At 38.3% G+C, this 19308-nt stretch overlaps 1 protein-coding gene across 2 annotated transcripts in view; it reads left to right on the top strand.

Moving 5' to 3' along the window:
- Window positions 1–498: 498 nt before the first annotated feature.
- Window positions 499–19308, top strand: part of GOSR1 (golgi SNAP receptor complex member 1) — a gene marked incomplete at both ends in the record, with an annotated part of 37228 nt that continues 18418 nt past the window's right edge. The window contains 6 exons of one of the 2 annotated variants that reach the window (XM_080712380.1): window positions 499–529; window positions 4194–4308; window positions 12189–12276; window positions 12603–12710; window positions 15644–15735; window positions 18576–18650. In XM_080712380.1, the coding sequence (XP_080568506.1) occupies window positions 499–529; window positions 4194–4308; window positions 12189–12276; window positions 12603–12710; window positions 15644–15735; window positions 18576–18650 (509 nt within the window). Of the gene's footprint in view, window positions 530–4193; window positions 4315–12188; window positions 12277–12602; window positions 12711–15643; window positions 15736–18575; window positions 18651–19308 lie in introns of both variants that reach the window. The other variant, XM_080712379.1, reaches the window with a different exon arrangement.

Here is a 19308-nt window from a genome sequence, read left to right as displayed (position 1 = left end):
TCGCGGTTCAAGGACAGCCCCAGCTACTTAGTGAGGCCCTTTGCAACTCAGTGAGACCCTGTTTCAAAATAAAGAATGAGCCCGTGTGGTGGCACACGCTTGTAATCCCCGCGCTTGGGAGGTGGAGACAGGAGGATCGCGCTGGCTTAAGAGACTCTGTTTCCAAATGAAAATATAAAAATAGGTCGGGGAGTGTAGCCCAGAGGTAGAAGGGTTTCCAGGAACCCCAATACCACCAAAAAAAATAAAGAAAGAATAAAATATATGGCTGGGGGTGTCGCTCGGAGGTAGAATGACCCTGGGTTCCACCCCCAGTACCGCAAAAAAAAAAAAAAAAGCTGTAAAATATCAGTGACCATATTGACCACCAGAGGGCCGCACCCGCGGAGGCTCGCGTATCCCATCGGCCCTGGCGCTCAGGGCGGAAGAAGGCGCGGAGGTGACTCTCTGGCCCGCCTCGCCTCTACTCTCCCGCCCCACTGACGTTGGACAACAAAGATGGCGGCGGGAACCAGCAATTACTGGGAAGGTGAGGGCGAGGCCGCCGGGTGGGCCGCAGGGGCGGCGGGGATGGGCGCCTCCTGGGCGAGGCGGCAGAGGAAAGAGCCGGGCGGGCGGAGCGGCCGGGCTGCGGAGCGGACCTGCCTGGTGCGAGCCGCGGGGCGGGGGAGCGGAGAGGCCGCGGGCGGGCGGCCGGGGCGGAAGAGCGAGTGCGAGCGGCCCCGAGCCGAGCGGCCCCGAGCCGAGCGGCCCCGAGCCGAGCGGCCCCGAGCCGAGCGGCCCCGAGCCAGCGCGCCGGAGGACTCTTCGGGTCCGTCGCGGGACGGCGGAGCGCAGCGGCTCCTGCTGGATCCCCGCCGCAGCTCGGGGTGTTTGAAGACCGAAAGTAACTTCCGTCTGCCCTGGACTCTAGGATTGGTATTCTTGTTAAAAAGCGAAAAGTTGAGAGAAAGTGCCAATTGTAATTATACATTTACCATAGCCCTTGCCCCCCCTCCCCACAGCCTTCCTGTGATTTGACAAGTGTATTGGATTCCTAAAAAGTGGTCCAGGTCAAGTGAGGGCATATGAAACTCGTGAGCAACAAATATCGAGAAGGCTCACCTTTTTCTTCCAGCTGTCTCTTTGCTTCTCTGCCACGTAAAAAGTACTTTCCAATCTCTTTGTACTTTTCATCGATTTCCTCTCATTGTCCATTGAAGCCTCTGGAAACCACGGTATTGTCAACTGTTTGCCAGTTGGTTTAAAAAGCTGAATTTTGAGTTCTATACTTTTCTGCTTTTATTTGGTGTTTTCTATTATTTGGGGGGTAGGATACTAGACATTCAACCCAGAGGCTTTCTGCCTCCAACCTCCACGCCCAGCCCTATTTTATTTTTTTATTTTATTTTTTATTTTTTATTTTTTGGTGGTACTGGGGTTCCTGGAAGCCCTTCTACCTCCGGGCTACACTCCCAGACCTATTTTTACATTTTATATTTGGAAACAGGGTCTCCTAAGCCAGCGCGCGCGGCTGGCTTCGAACCTGCGCGATCCTCCTGTCTCTGCCTCCCAAGCGCGGGGATTACAAGCGTGCGCCACCACGCCCGGCTATTTTTTAATTTTTAAACAGGGTCTTGCCAAGTTGCTGAGAGTCTGGCTGTAGCTGAGGCTGGCTTCGAACCTGTGATCCTCTGTCTCAGCCTTCCAAATACTGGGATCACTGCCATATATACCACCGTAACTTGGTGTCTTCTATTAGAAAAGACAATTACTAAAGTTACAGAGAAATATAGTCTAAAATGCCCATTTAAAATGTGTATACTAAACCAGATGTGTTGGTGCAGCTTGTAATCCCAGCATTTGGGAGGCTGAGACAGGATTGCGGTTCACTTACAGCCTCAGCTACTTAGTGAGGCCCTTTGCAACTCAGTGAGACTGTTTCAAAATAAATAAATAAATAATAATAATTAATAATAATAATAATAATAATAATAATAATAATATAGGGCTGGGGGTGTCTCTCGGAGGTAGAATGCCCCTGGATTCCATACCCAGTACCACACACACACAAAAAAAAGTGTGTACCAGTTGGAAAACATAAATTATGTAGAAGTGGCTCCTGGTATCTTTATTACTAGTCATATATTAGGCTATGGCTTAATATTAGGCTATGTTTTTTTGAAGCACCATGCTAATTATAGCAGCTCATTGATAAAATACTTTGTGCAGGGTGTCTTAAACATAGGATTTTTATTCTAATGGATGGAAAATTCCTTAAAATAGACATTTAAAAAACAAAAGACTAAAACTCAGGCTAAGTAGATTGTCAATAAATCTCAGAGCCAATAAGTAGCTGAGCTAAGATTGGAACAGAGATTTTTGTCTTTGGGCAGATATGCTCCACTAAGTTACTCTGTTTTCTACTTTGATTGCCGAGTATATTGAATTAAATTTTGTATTCCTTATCCATGAAACATTATTATACCATCCTTCCTATATTTTGTTCCATTTTTTTTAACTTCCATTTTACCATGAATAAGATTACTCAGATAAATGTATAGGTTTCCAAATTTGGTTTTAGTTAGCTGCTTAGATACTCACCTACTACACCAATTTCTCTGCTTTTTTGCTTGCCTCTGCTTTTAAAACTTAAACTTTCCTGGGTCTAATGGTGCATGCTTGTAATTCCAGTATTTGAGAGGCTGAGACAGGAAGATCAAAGGTTCGAGGACAGCCTCAGCACCTAGTAAGACTCATCAACCTAGGAAGATTCTTTTTCAAAATAAAAATAAAATAGAACTGGGGGTGTAGCTCTGAGGTACAATGCTCCTGGGTTCAATCCCAGTACCATACACACACAAAAAGAAATATGCTTTTACTTTTCTCAAACTTATATTTGACCTTTTTAATAATACATTGTTAGTGTTATCTTCAAATTTTTTCAATAAGTTTATGAAAAAGCAATTTAAATTTTTGTTAATTATAATTTCTCTTTTTGTTCAATTGCTAAGTTATTTTACTCTTAAAAGTGTTTCATAAACCTAAAAAAGCAGCAAAATCTGTCAAAAAGTGATGGCTTCTTATACAGTTAGCTGGTAAATTGATGTGACACTGATCATAGAGAATATTCATTTCCTTTGTGTTTTGTATTCTCTTCTTGTTTTCCTCTGAATTGCAGAATTTTAGTGTTGCTATAGGAATAATTTCAGGGAAGCTAGATCAACATTTGCTGTCTGCCTTCCTTTGAAATAAAGCTGAAAGCTTGTGTCTCCCACTGTTACTTTTCTTCCTAGCCCATCTGAAACTTAAATAAGTAACTGACTTTCTTCAGTAAGTCTTTGGTTTCCTTTTTTTTTCAAACACTGTGTACATGTGTGTGAGAGTGAATGTGTGTGACGTATTTACCTCTGAGCTACATCCTCAGCCCTGTTTTATTTTTTATTCTGAAACAGGGTCTAAGTTGTGGAGATGTGTGAGTGAGTGAGTGAGTGAGTGAGTGAAAGACAGACAGACAGACAGACAGACAGACAGACAGACAGACAGACAAGGGATTACCAAGGGTATTTACCTCTGAGCTGCATCCCCAGCACTGTTTTTGTTTTTGTTTTGCAGGTCTGGGGATAGAACCCAGTGGCATTCGACCTTCGAGCTACATCCCCAGCCCTATTTTTTATTCTTTATTTTGAAACAGGGGTCACTAAGTTGCGGAGGGCTTCACTAAGTAGCTGAGGCTGTCCATGAACTGTGATCCTCCTCTCCTGTCTCAGTCTCCCGAATGCTGGGATTACAAGCGTGCACCACCACACCTGGTTTCCAGCCCTGTTTTATTTTTTATTTTGAAACAGGGTCTAAGTTGTGGAGGGCCTCACCAAACTGTGGACGCAGGCCTCAAACCTGCGATCCTCCTATCTCAGCTCCCAAGTACTGGGAATACAGGTGTGCACCATCACGCCTAGCCAACAATTATTTGTTTGTTTGCTTGTTTTATAGTGGTGGTGGTATTGGGAATCAAACCCAGCCTCACATGTGTTAGACAGTTGTTCTGCCATTAGCTACATCCACAGCCCCTAACACTTTTTTTAATGGGGAAGATAGATCAAAAGTCATTATATGATTACTTTCAAAGTTAACTTTCTTGAGAATAGTCTTATGATTGTCATGGCTGTTTATTGACTCGTGTATAATTATGTGCTTTTATAATTTTGTTAAAGATCTCAGGAAACAGGCTCGACAGCTGGAAAATGAACTTGATCTGAAACTAGTTTCCTTCAGTAAACTCTGTACAAGTTACAGTCACAGCAGCTCCAGAGATGGAAGGCGCGACAGGTATAGGTACTGCCGGATTCTGTCTTTTATGCCTTTATTAAAATAAATAACATTTTAAAGCATTTTTTAAAACCCTAAAATACCAAGAGGGAAACACACCAAATACTGTGCGCATGTATGTTTGTATCACTTTGAACCTTACTATAATGTATAATTATTGTGTATCAATGAAAGCTTAAAAAAATAAAATAGATGTGGAAGAGGAAAAAAACCTAAAATATATAACCTCTGTGACTTGGTCTGTTGGTGAATTTTCACTGTTTTTTATTTTAGTGACATTAAAATTCTTCCTAATTCCTAACCAGGCATGGGTGGCGCATTTGGGAGGCTGAGATAGGAGGATCACGGTTCAAGGACAGCCTCAGCTACTACTTAGGTCCTTGGCAACTCAGTGAGACCTGTTTCAAAATAAAGAGTAAAAAATAGGGCTGGGGGTATAGCTCAAAGGTAGAGTGCCCTGGATTCTATCCCCAATACCAAAAAATAAAATAAAATTCTTCCTAATTCTTGAGAACTAGCATTTATTTGGGATCTTAGGCAAAGACTTAAGGACTCAGAAGGAAACTGCTAAATGATCATTACTGATTCAGTTGTAGCCTCTGATGGCTTCCCACCTTCTCCCTGGGTGTGTGTGTGTGTGTGTACGTACACATACATGTATATACTTCTACATGTTTGTATTTCTAGAAAGTTCACAGTATTTTATAATAGTTACCTTGCACCTTGCTTTCTTATTCAGCCTTAGCTTTGACATTCAGCTGTGGATACATTTAACTCTGGTGTGTTCATTGCTGTATGTAGCATTGCATCAATATGAGTATCAGAGTTTAACCATTCACTGATGGACATTGTTTCTAATTTTTGCTAACTAATAAGAATTTAATAGCTGACACAGTATTTATCTTAAGTATTCTAAGAGCTTTATCTAAATGCTGCTGGCAATTAGCAGTGAAATTGTCAGTAGCAGAGTTGTTAGTTGTTAGTCTACTCTTATTTTTATATATTTTTAAAGATGAATGATGGGTGGGATATTTTTCAGTCAACAATAAAAATAACTAGCTGGGCGTGGTGGCGTACTGTGTAACCCCAGCATTTGGGAGACTGAGACAGGAGGATCGTGGTTCGAGGACAGCCTCAGCTACTTAATGAGGCCCTTGGCAAGTCAGTGAGAACCTGTTTCAAAATAAAGAATAAAAATAGGGCTGGGGGTGTGGCTTGAAGGTAGAATGCCCCTGGGTTCCATCCCCAGTACCACAAAAAATAAAATATAAAACAAATAAAAATAAAAACTGAGTTTGAGGCCAGGCATGGTGGTGCACCCTTTTAATCCCAGTACTTGAGAGGCTGATATTAGGAGGATCTAGGTTTGTGGCCAGCCTCTGCAACTTAGACCCTGTTTCAAAATAAAGATTAAAAAATGGGGTTGGGGAGCTGGGCGTGGTGGCACACGCTTGTAATCCCCGCGCTTGGGAGGCGGAGACAGGAGGATCGCGCAGGTTCGAAGCCAGCCGTGCTGGTGTAAGAAACCCTGTTTCAAAAATATAAAATAGGTCTGGGAGTGTAACCCGGAGGTAGAAGGGCTTCCAGGAACCCCAGTACCACCACCACAAAAAAAAAAAAAAATGGGGTTGGGGATGTAGCTGGGAGATACAGTGTTCCTGGGTTCAATCCTTAGTACTGAAAAAAACCAAAAACTGAGCTTGAATCTGAACCAAAGTCTGTCTGTCTCCATAAAAACCTTCTCTGTTATACATGCCCCAATGACAGGCTCATTTTAACACCTTAGCTAAGGTACCATTCTCCTCCAGTAGGAGCAGGTGGATCACAAAGATAGCAGGGCCAGGATATTGACTCTCGGCCCTAGCACATCATATATATTTCATTACAGTGCCTTGCTCTGGGCTCACCTTCATTTAGCACTTAGTAAGTATAGAGAATGAAAAATCTTTTTATGAGCAAACTTATTTTCTGATTAGAAGGTCTTTTTTTTTTTTTGCTAAATCTAAGTCTATTTAGTTATTATACTAGGAAGCATACAGTTTTATTTATTTATTTATTTATTTATTTGAAGATTTAAAGAAGTTTATTGGAACGATAGAAATACAGAAAATAGAAATACAGCTTCATACCAGACTGGCATGGAGGGGTGACTCGAATGAATACACCCAAGCATACAATTTTAAAACTCATGATTGTTAAGAGATACTATTACATGATGCTCTTTCTGTGTTCCCTGTTCTTTAAGAGTGTAATATTTTTGTCAACTTCTTTTAAGGAGAAACTATCTGGGCATTGTAGTGTACAATCCCAGTACTTGGGCGGTTGAGCCAAGAGCATCACAGGTTCAAGGCCAGCCCTGGTAACTTAGTGAGACCTTGTTTCAGAATAAAAAAAATAAAAAGGGCTGGGGATGTAAGGGCTGGGGATGTAGCTTAGTGGTAGAATGTCCCTGGGTTCCATCCCTACATCCCTAGTACAAAAAAAGAACATTTAAAAGAAGAAAAGGAGAAAATATCTTGAAAACACTTTTAAGAAATTCTACCACAAATTGGGACTGACTTTGTAAAATTACTAAAACCTCACAGTCCCTCTAAATAAAAAACCTACGTTTGTAAGGCTGAAGATCTTGTACACATTCTCACATTTTATGTGATGCTCAGGTTTGAAGTGTGTCACAATGAGTAACTCAGCAGTGACCAGAAATTTTCTTCCAGGAATCTCCTACCCCATATTTTCACACCTTCAAATCATGAATTATCACACACCTATAAAATGAATTAAATTTAGCTATAAAATGAATTAAATTCTCCTACTGTTGTGGAGAATGAGTTTTTCATATTTTTTCTGGACTCATATACTGTCTTCAGAATAGTAAATATGGAAACATCAGCAGTGGAGATTCTCCTGCTATTTATTTATTCAAATAATTTAATGAGTATCTGCCAAGTCCCAGGTGGTTAGGCATATATCTGTGAATAAGACACAGTTTCATTTACCTACCAAGGGAGGGTCTGTATTAGTAGTATACAAAGCACTCTTATGTGGGCACATTCTAAGAACCCCAGAACCTTGCTTTGGCTTTGAAACATAATAAAAACTAGATATTTTGATATCATATTTTAGGGCAGACAAATTATTTTTCAAGAAAGTAAAACTTCACACCTGGTTAAACATCTTAAAAATTCTTATTAGCTATGGTTTAGCTATTCCATTGCTTATTACTATTGTTGTGGAAGTAAATATATGGGGTGTGGAAATAGTGTAGCTAAAATACTTTTTTTTAAATTTATTTTATTGGTGCACTGTATTCATACATCATAGTGGGATACATACTTTTGTAGACATACATGCACACAATGCCCAGTCAGCCCCCACCCGATCCCCACTCCATTCTCTCCCTATCCCTCCCTCCCATGCTTAGCTTAGTGGTTGACATCTAGTATTAAAGCAATTTATCCAAAATTAAAAATGATAATCTCACATAACAGTTTCAGTTGTCTGATACCAAGCTTTTGATGACTTAAAGATAACTTTTCAATATTTCTTTTTGCTTTCTTTCTTACCAGAGAATATTTTTTTTCTATTTTTTTAGGTGAAACTATCATATATTTATATATTTATTTTTCAGGAAAAAAAATCTATCCTAATATGGAATATGGACTCTAGGTATCCAAAACGATCTTGAAAAAGAACAAAGCTAGAAGATATATATTTTTTGATTTCAAACCATATAAAGCTACAATAATTGAAACAGTGTAGTACTATTCTAAAGGCAGATATATAAACCATTGGAGTTAAATAAAAGCCTAGAGCTAAATTCTTCCCTATATTGTCAAGTTATTTTTGACAAGGTTTCCTCGAACATTTGGTGGTGGAAATAATAATATTTTAACTAAATATTGTTGAAAAATAATAATTACATGGAAAAGAATAAAATTGGACCTTTACCTAATCCCATATACAAATATTAACTCAAAATAGATAAAAGACCTAAATATAAATCTTAAGACTATAAACTTTTAGGAGAAAATCTGGGTCATAAAAACTCACAACATTGAAATTGGCAGTGATTTCTTGGTTATGATTTCAATGGCACAGGCTACAGAAGAGTATACAAACTCCCTAAAAAATAAAAAAAAAAATATTGTATATCCAAAGACAATGTAAACAGAGTTAACAGTTGCTAATAGAATGGGATAAAATATTTCCAAATGCTATATCTGAAGGTATATTAATATTCCAACTAGAAATCCTAAAAATTAACAACAATAAAGTCAAACAATACCCTTTAGAGATAGGTAACAGACTAACATAAATAATGAATCTCCACAGATATCCAATCTTAGTTGTCTGTTGGATGGAAAATCTTGTTTCTCTAGTTCTGATGTGTGTTACCTATTTCTTCTTTGTAGTTAATCTCTTTGAGTATTTTCTTTAGTGCTGGTTTTGAAGACATAAATTCCTTCAGTTTCTGTTTGTCATGGAAGCTTCTTATTTCTCCATCTAATTTGATAGAAAGTTTTGCTGGGTAGGAAATTTTTGGCTGGAAGTTGTTTTCTTTCAGAGTTTGGAATATGTTACTCCAAGCCCTTCTGGCTCTCATAACTTGGTTTGGGAAGTCTGGAGTGATTCTAATTGGTTTGCCTCTGAATGTCACTTGGCCCTTTGCTTTTGTTGTCTTTAAGATTCTCTGCTTGGCTTCCACATTGGTCATTTTGACAATTATGTGGCGTGGGGATCCTCTTCTCCGATCCTGTCTAAAGGGAGTTCTATAAGTTTCCTGGACCTGTGTATCGACCTCTTGCTCTATGTCTGGAAAATTTTCTGCTATTACTTCCTTGAAGAGATTGTTGATCCCTTTGGTTTCACTTTCTTTTCCCTCCTCTATTCCAATTATTCTTAGGTTAGCTCTCTTAAAATGGGCCCATATTTCTTCAATATCAGATTCCTGCTGTCGGATATTTTTTTCTAGATTAGAAACTATGCGTTCATTTTTGGATTGCTCATCTTCTAAGAGCGAGATTCTGTTCTCCATGTGTTCTAATCGGTTGTTTGTGCTTTGAATTGAGGCCTTTACTTCATTAATTGCATCCTTTATCTCTTTTTGGCTCTCTCTGAGTTCTTTTCGAAGCACCTCTATTATTTCTACAGTTATTTTCCTGATTTGATCTTCTAGAAATCTCTGATTTTCAGTTTTATCGGGTTCTGATGTTGTGGGGTTGTGTGCATTCATTGCTCCAGTATTATTCCTCTTTCCCATGATTTCGGAAGTTTGTGCCTTCTCTGGGTTCTTCCCTTCGGTCACTATGACTTCACTTAAGGTGTTCTGGATCTCGAGTCAGTAGTATCTCAGACCCCACTACTCCTTTACTGGGTTGTATCACAGAGTCTCCGACCCAGAGAGTCGATAGAGGCTGCTTTAGACTGTGGGGGGTGCCAGGTTGCACGTTCTCCTATGGTGTGATATCTCTGCCACCGCCCCTCTCCCACTGGGTCAAATCCCAGGGAGTACAGTACTGGGATTTCTCCTCTGTGGCCCGCAATTTGACTCACTGTTCTTGAGTACGCAGATGTAGCTGTACTGAATTCGATGAATTCGCTGCTGCTGCCGCCGGTGGCAATATGGCGCCGCTCGCTGCTACACCCTCAGCTGTGGGGCTGTAGTTTTTCTTCTTGGTTTTGATTTCCACTCTGAATCCCTGCAGCGTGTGCTGAGCTCGGTCAATGGAGCTTTCGGTGATCTCTGCGCGGAGAAATCCCGCCTGGCTCTTCCGCAGTGGCTCACCTCGGCTTGCTGTAGCCATCCCGTGAATTCGCCGGTGCCGCCAGCAGTATGGCGCTGCTGCTGCGTCCTCTGGCTTGAGGATCTCCTCTGTGGCTCTGTTCTCAGTCCGCTTTCCTTCTGGAGCCTGGTGATTTTTTTTTTTTCCTCTGGTGATGGTGATTTCTGGCTATGAAAGGCGCTGATTTTGTGGTAATGGAGATTTGTTGTTAGCGGGGCTCTTAATCCCCGCTTTTCTCGGTCGCCATCTCACGGAAGTCCGCTAAAATACTTTTTGATGTGAACTGATGACTTTTTGATGTGAACTGATGCCATACCCATGCCGGCTCCAGATAGGACAAAGTCTTCAGTGAGATTGGTTCAGAATACCTGATCTGTATTAAGCTGTTCATATGATAATACTTACTTATTGACCTCACATAGTGTAGTGTCGTGATTTTCCAAAAAGAGGCAAAAGAAACTTTTAGGACATGCAATTTTAGATTATGAGCCTGTCAAACATATATTTCACTTGTAAAAAGTTAGATTTTTGACCTACAATGCAGACATAAAAAGACATAATTCAACACTTTTTTATTAGTTTTTGCAGTACTGGGATTGAACCTGGGGGGGGCAGTCTACCTCCGAGCTACACCCTCAGCCATATTTTTTATTCTTTGTTTTGAAACAGGGTCTCATTAAGTTGCAGAGGGCCTTATTAAGTAGCTGAGGCTGGCTGCAAACCTAAGATCCTCCTCTCTTAGCCTCTCAAGTACTGAGATGATAAGCGTGGGCCACCACGCCCAGCTTAATTCAACATATTTTTGAAAAACAAAATTAGATGCTTGCATGTTATAAGTGGAAATGCTGGTCACCACTATGTATAGACTAAAAGGTAGTTTCTCATTATTCAGTAACTAGTTATCCAATTTGGATCATTTATTTTTTATTTCTTTGGGGTACTAGGTATCAAAGTTAGGGGCATTCTAGGTTTTAGTTTCACTAGGTTACAGAGGGCCTTGCTAAGTGCTGAGGCTGGCTGTGAACCTGTGATCCTCCTGTCTGAGCCTCCCCAAGTACTGGGATAACTGGCATGTGCCACCACACCTAGCTGTCAACCTGAATCATTTAAATGTGTTTTATTTCTTCTCCATAAGAGTCAAGGGAAGAAGCTGAGCATGGTAGCACACACTTGTATTCCCAGTACTTGGGAGGAAAAGACAGGAGGATCACAGGTTCATGGCCAGCCTCAGCTACTTAGTAAGACCGTGTTTCAAAATCAAGAATAAAATAGGGCTGTGGGTGTAGCTTGGAGATAGAATGCCCCTGGGTTCCATCCCAAATACCACCAAAATAAATAAATACATAAATACATAAATACATAAATAAATAAATAAATAGAATCAAGGAAAGAAGAGAGTACTTACGGCCTAAGAAAGTAAAATTTTATTTTTTTTGCAGTAATCTATTATTTTATTGCAGTACTGAAGATTGAACCCAGGGGCATATTACCTCTGAGGTATATCCCCAGCCCAGTTTTATTCTTTTTGAAATAGGGTCTCACTAAGTTGTGGAGGGCCTTACTAAATAGCTAAGGCTGGCCATGAACCTGGATCCTCCTGTCTTGGCCTCCCAAGTACTGGAATTACAAGTGTGTGCCACCATGCTCGGCAAGAAACTATAATTTTAGAGGGTAAAAACTTAAAAAATCATATCTCACAGACCCCATAACCCATAGTCCATCTTTAAGACTTTTTTTATAAGAAGTTCTAAATTCATAATTTTCTTTCACATAATTCAGAGTTTATTTGGACACTGTGATAGCCTAATTTATTTTCTGTCATTTGGGAAACAATAAACAAGCATTTAGAATTTAATTACATTATTAAGATATATTAAAGCTTAGAAAAGTCATATACTCCTTTATATTTTATACTGAATTTAGTATTTAAGGATATGTATAATCTTTATAGGAAAGTATAAAAATCATAATTTCTAAAAAAATGGAATGTTTCAGGGGTTTGCCTGACCTCTTTAAGAATAACTGCCTTATTATTTTAATTATGCATTAAAGGTCTAGAATTGAGTAATGGATCCCTTTAATTGAACTTCTCTTTAGTTCTGATACAACGCCCCTTTTAAATGGATCAAGCCAAGATAGAATGTTTGAGACAATGGCAATTGAGATTGAACAGCTTTTGGCAAGGGTAAGTCTTTCTGTTAAATGACTGTTTTGCTAATAACTGTGTACTTACTAGATATGGTACTGCATTATGTTAGCGTTTATTGAAACCATCCATTCATTTAAGAGGTGTTCATCCCTCGGCCACTTGAATTTTGATAACAGCCATCCCCAGGTCATACTGAGTATTGCTTTAGCCTTTCTATATTATTGGGGAATACTGCATCCTTGTCTGCTATCTTGGGTTTTGTTTTGTTATTAGCCAAAAGGGCATGTAGGGAAATAATTTGCTTTTTAGCTCTTTAGAGTGCTTTCCAGAACATTTTAAATTTATTTTTTCTTTCTTCCTAGCTTACAGGAGTAAATGATAAAATGGCAGAATACACCAGTAGCGCAGGTGTCCCTTCCTTAAACGCGGCGCTAATGCACACGTTACAGCGACATAGAGACATATTGCAGGTAATATATCAGATTTGAGGCTTTACATTATCCCAGGAACTTTTATTTATTCAGTGTGTACATATATATTTAAAGAATGAAGAGAACTGAGTGCACTAGTAAACGTCTATAATCCTAGTGCTTGAAAGGCTGAGAGGGGAATCACAGGTTTGAGGTCAGCCTAGGCAATTTAGCAAAACCTTGTTCCATAATAAAAAAATAAAAGGGCTTATGAGGGGGAGAGTAGCTCAGAGGTAGAACTTTTGTTCAATCCCCAGTGCCACAAGGAAAGAAAGAAAAGAAAATATTTTGATAACATAAATGACATGCTATAGATATTTGTCTTGTTTTACTTTTACCTTTTATTTTTGTCAGTAGTATAAAATTCTGAAAATGTCTAATAGCTCTTGCATTTTAATATTTAATATTCAGTGAAGTTGATTATCACTAAATGAATATACTTTTACTCTGGAAAAACTATCAATAAGCCATAACAAAAAATAGCCAATATTCATGCATTGACAATGGTGGTTTCTATTACACTTTTATCAGACTTTCAATATAACATGGAAGAGGAGTAATTTACTGTACTTAGTATGTTTGAGAAAATACTAAGCATGTATCAGTAAACTAAACAAACTTATTTATATGGAAGTGTTAAAAATATAATACAAATTGCAAGGCAAATATTTTTCATATTAGGAAAATTCAAAAATCATTTCTAATTTTAAAAACTGTTTGAAAATGGGAAGCCGGGCGTGGTGGCACATGCTTGTAATCCCAGCATTAGGGATGCTGAGATTGGAGGATCGCGGTTCACGGACAGCCTCAGCTATTTAGTGAGGCCCTTCGGAACTCAATGAAACCGTTTCAAAATAAAGAATAAAAAAAATAGGGCAGGGGGTGTAGCTCGGAGGTCAGATACCCCTGGGTTCCCTCTCCAGACCAGCAAAAAATAAAATAAAATAAAACAAAATAAAATAAAATAAAAATGGAAATAGGACTGGAACTGTAGCTTAGTGGTAGGGTATGTGGTTAGCATGCATAAGACCCTGGTTTCAATCCCAGTCACCAAAAATAGGAATAGAAAAATACTTGCCCAATTCAGAAATGTGACTAGCAATTTAAAAGCTATCATTTGGAATTAATGGTAAAGCATTGAAAACATTCCCTTTGGAGATTAAAAAAAAAAAAAGACAAATATTGGAATTACTGGTGTGTGCCACCATGCCCAGCTCCATTTGTTTGATTCTTGATGGCATAGAAGTTTATTTGGAATTATATACATACAAGAATAACCAAGAAAAATAAATTTCATCTACTAAAAAGTAAGTAATGCTGAATTCTACCAGATAACTAATTTTTTGGAGGGGGTATTACCAGGGATGGAACCCAGGGGTATTGCATCTCCGAGCTACACCCCCAGCCCTATTTATTATATTTTTATTTTTGAAAAAGGATCTTACTGAGTTGCCAAGGGCCTCACTAAGTAGCTGAGGCTGTCCCCAAACAGCGATCTTCCAGTCTCTCTCTCCTGAATGCTGGGATTACAAGCATGCACCACCATGCCCAACAGATACTAAAACTTTTAAAAGTTAGAATAAGCTGAGTGTGGTAGCCTATGCCTGTAATCCCAGTATTTGGGAGGCTGAACAGAAGAATCAAAGGTTCAAGGCCAGGCGCAGCAAGATGATGAGGCCCTCAGCAACTTAGTGAGACTGTTTCAAAATAAAAAAAAAAATAAAATAGAGCTGGAGGTGTAGCTCAGAGGTAGAATGCCCTTGACTTCACTCATGAGTAAGCCCTCCCCCCAAAAAAGAAAAAACTAGAATACCTGAGACCGTTTGATTTTATAGTGAGGAGGAGGAGAGGAGTACACAACACACGCACACACGCACACACACACACACCAGTAGAACAGAATGGGGTTCATATATGCATTGAAATTTAGTTTCTGATAAAAGTGGTGTCTTGAGTCTGTAGAACAAAGGGAAATTGTAGAATAATAAATGGAGCTATTAACTATTGTCTCAAGTATTTAGGAGTGGGAGAACAGCTACCTCAATTTCTATCTCAGTCTTCACATCCAGAATAAATTTTAAATAGACCAAAGATTTATATGTAGAAAAAGAAGCATGTATGAGGCCCTGGGTTTGTTCCTTAGCAAAAAAGACAAAAGAAAAACCATAAAAGTTCAGAATAAAACATGATTAAAATTTATAAATGTTTGAGCAGTAAAGTAAAGGTCTTAAGCAAGGCCTAACACCAGAAACTGTAGTAGTTATTTACTTGAATACACAGAGAAATAATGGAAATAAATAAGAAAAAGACAACTGAGTGGGAAAACAGGCAAAGAATATACATTTACTTAAATGAATGGCTGAGGACTATGGGTATCTACCTCAGTTGTAGAGAGATTGCCTCGTATGTTTGAGACCCTGGGTTCCATCCCCAACACTGGGGCGGGGGAGCCCCATTAGATGCATTATTGAGTTTAAAAAGCCAAAAGAAAAATTTTTTTTTTCTAGGCCATTTGAAATTAATTTATCTTGGAATTTAAAAAATTTTTTTTTTATAATTCAGTCTCATTAGCCAGGTGAGTGGTGCATACCTGTAATCCCAGTACTTGAGAGGTTGAGACAGGAGGGTTATAGGTTCAAGGACAGCCTCGGCAAGTAGTGAGACTCTCATCAGCCTAGTGAGACCTTGTTTCCAAATAAGAAATAAAATTGGGCTTGGGATGCAACTCAAAGATGGAATGTCTCCTGACTCAATCCCCAGTACCACAAAATAATAATAAAAATAATAATAATAATAATAATTTGGTCTCATAAGACAAGCTGCTAGAAGATACAATAATGTTTCAAAATTTACAGTGTGGCAACAGTACACAACTGGCTTGGTAACATGAAATATGTGTTTAGCTGTTGATACTGGATGTTGATTTATTACAGGATTATACACATGAATTTCATAAAACCAAAGCAAACTTTACGGCAATACGGGAAAGAGAGAATCTTATGGGATCAGTACGGAAAGATATTGAGTAAGTTACCTTTTATTATTTTTGCACAGTATTTACTCAGGTTTAGAATATATCTGTGTTTAATTGCAAAGTGAGTAGCAAAATCAGGATTTATAACTTAGGGTTTCTAATTTCCATTTTATGTTCATTGCTGCTGTAATATGGTTCTAATCTGCTTTGCTAGTCTTATTTTCTGCTTCCCCTCGTTTTTTTTTTTTAATGTGCTTTTATTGGTGTATTATAGTCTCATATCATAGTGTAAACCATGTTGTTCTTCTAGTTTTTTACCATTACCTCCTGCCCACCTTGACCTTCCTATCCTAATTCAAACCTTAGAGGATATCTCATTCGTTCTTTTCTGACCTCTTACCACCCAACCTAAAAGTTACATTACCAATAACTGAGGTTCTCCATGTTCTCCTTCCTGATCACCACCTATCTCCTGCTTTTCTTTCTTGCTCCAACAATTATATATTCAGGTAGCTATTAACACATCTTTACTTCCCTGAAAGTCTGAAATATGTGAGGTTTTTTTTTTTTTTTTGAGATTTAATATAGACGTAAAGCCTTACATTAAATTAAGGGGCCTGCTGTGGTGGCACACGCTTGTAATCTCAGCGCTTGGTGAGACAGGAGGATCGCACAGGTTCGAAGCCAGTCTTAGCTACTGAGTGAGGATCTCAGCAACTTAGTGAGACCCTGTTTCCAAATAAAGTATAAATAGGGCTGAGGGTATAGCCCAGAGGTAGAAAAGCCCCTTGGTTCCACCCCGAGTACCACACACACAAAAAAAATTGTTTAAGGCGGGACGTGATGACACATGCCTGTAGTCTCAGTATTTGGAAGGCAGAAACAGGAGGATTGCAGGTTCAAGGACAGCCTCAGCAACTTAGATCCTGTTTAAAAAAAAAAAAAAATAGGATTGAGAGTATAGCTCAAGCGTAGAAAGAATGCCCCAGGGTTTAATCCCCAGTACAACACACACAAAAACAATTAAGGACTTCTCAACATTTTTATACTAATCTCAGTGCTATATTCAAGCATTTCCTATGTGTTTTTAAAAGTTTTTTCAGAACCAATTTTGACTGAGGAAGTTAATTCTCAAAGGCATCTAATTGAAGAGAAGACTGTCCTATTTTGGATCATCATTGTGAACATTTGTAATAAGTTTATGATATGTTGCATAAACTATGATACACACTAATAAACCGTTACATGTTTACTCTGTGAGAAACAGTTTTCTAAAGATCCTTTATTTTAATTTAATACTATGACAGTTTTAACAGTTGTTAAGACTTTTTATCCTTTGGGTGTGTGTGTGTGTGTGTGTGTGTGTGTGTGTGTGTGTGTGTGTGTGTATATATATCTTCAATTTCTGTACAGTTGATTTACATATATGTTTTGGGGAATACAATGAGAGCCAATGTGGAGGACAGACTTTAATGTATAAACACTAACTTTCCCACAATTCATGAAATCACAAGAATGCAACCCATTGTAATAATTTAGCTTTGAAAAATGATTATTAAAAAATATTAAGAATATGTATACCCATTCTTTAAACTGTTTCCTGAGTACTACCTCTGGGTATGGATATGTGTCACTCAAAATAGAAGTGAAAAGACCAAGTTCACCATACAGGAGTTTATAATCTAGGTGCCTGTAGAAGGGAGTAAAGCAATACACTGGTATAACCAGGGCAGAATATGATTAGTGAGATGAGTTTTCATAAAACCTGGGAGCCTTATAGTTTTTGTTTTTGTTTTTTTGCAATTTACACAGCACTTTTCCATGTGTTGTTTCTTTTTGCCTTTATAGTAATGTTTTGATAAAGATAGAGATTTTAGTCTCATTTTACAAAAGTAGGCTCTGAGACTTGTCTAAGGTTAAGTGGATCCAAGTCACCAGTCTCCCAAGTCCAGTGTGTTCTTGGCTATATTTTTATCCCGTTCCAGGATTTTTCTCCTGCACTTTCCTTAGTAGCACTGCCCCTCAGAAGATACATCAGTGTTAGCAGCTTTTGTCTTACCTCTTTTGTCTTAGCAGTATTTGTGTAGTTACTTGAGCTTTTAGAACTTTGATATTGATACTTTATTAGTAGTAGAAAACAAAAAAATGAAATGTTGATAATGATAAAAAGTAATTTTTGTAAATTTTAATGTGCTAGAGACTAAGAAATCCTTTCGTGTGCAAAATAGGCCCGTGATTGAGTACTTTATTTCATGCTCCGTAGGCTTTAGTTGATGGATGGCATGTACCGTTGAGAAGAAAAGTATTCTGTTTCAGTAGTTTTCCTACTCCATATACTATGTTCTAATCAGTACACTATTTTACTTCTACTTGGAGAAAATGAAATTAGAGACAATAGCAAAGGAAAAGAAAAATTTCTGTTGTTTAAGAATGTTGGAACACCAGGCGTGGTGGCGCACGCTTGTAATCCCAGGGTTTGGGAAGCCGAGACAGGAGGATCGCACAGGTTCAAAGCCAGCCTCAGCTACTCAGTGAGGCTCTCAGCAATTTAGTGAGACCATGTTTCCAAATAAAGTATAAAATAGGTCTGGGAGCGTAGCCCGGAGGTAGAAAAGCCCCTGGGTTCCACCCCCAGTACCACACACACAAAAAAAAGAATGTTGAGTTATTTTGGTGAAAAACATGGTAAACTCTTAGGTTAAACTTAAGAGAAATATTTGTATTTATTTAGAATAGCATTTTTTGAGGGAAATGAAAAGCATTATACATTTTAATTATTCATAACTGTGGACAGGCACAATTTGTCCATTTTGATATTACTAGTGTCAGTCACTTAATCTGACTTTACAGTGTCTTTCAGAAAAGTTTTTAATTTTTTTATTTTATTCTAGATCATATAAAAGTGGATCAGGAGTAAACAACAGGAGAACAGAACTGTTTTTGAAAGAACATGACCATCTTCGAAAGTAGGTATTATTGAATATATGTATACTATGTATTTTCTCATGTTTATTACTTCATTTACTAATGTAACAAACATTTTATGATGTTTATTATAAATGTTTCACCAGAGATAAATCATTTTCTAATAACCCTACTCAACCAAAATGGAATAGTACTTAGGAGGCTAAGTCAGCAACTTAGTGAGACCCTGTTTCCAAATAAAATTTAAAAAGAGTTGAGGGTACAGCTCAGAGTTAGAATGCCCCTGGGGTTCAATCCCCAATGCCCCCCCCACACACACAGAAATGTAATTGCTTCAACTATTAGGAAAAATACGATTCTGTTGAGTATTTTACTTTGTTACCTGTAATATATATTTATTACCTTATTTATTCTTCTGTTTAGCAAGTCATTGCTCTGATATTTTTGTCTATACCACAGGTTATTAGTAATGTGATTAACTTTTTTCTTTCTCTTTATGTATACACATGCGTGCATTTGTGCATGCATGTGTGTACACACACATATATAGCACTAATACTGAATGTACCAGTAGTAATAATACCAATAATTTACATTCGAAAACTTTGTTACCACTTACCTATTGAAGAAACCTCATAAAGGTTAATTAGGTCATATATCAAATCCAAAAAAGAGTTTTGTTTTTTAAGATTTCTGAAG

Source organism: Muscardinus avellanarius (assembly GCF_963383645.1).
Source record: "Muscardinus avellanarius genome assembly, chromosome: 16".
Classification (NCBI taxonomy): Eukaryota; Metazoa; Chordata; class Mammalia; order Rodentia; family Gliridae; genus Muscardinus; species Muscardinus avellanarius.
The sequence above is the reverse complement of the archived record's forward strand: the minus strand, read 5'-3'. Positions and strand labels throughout refer to the sequence as shown.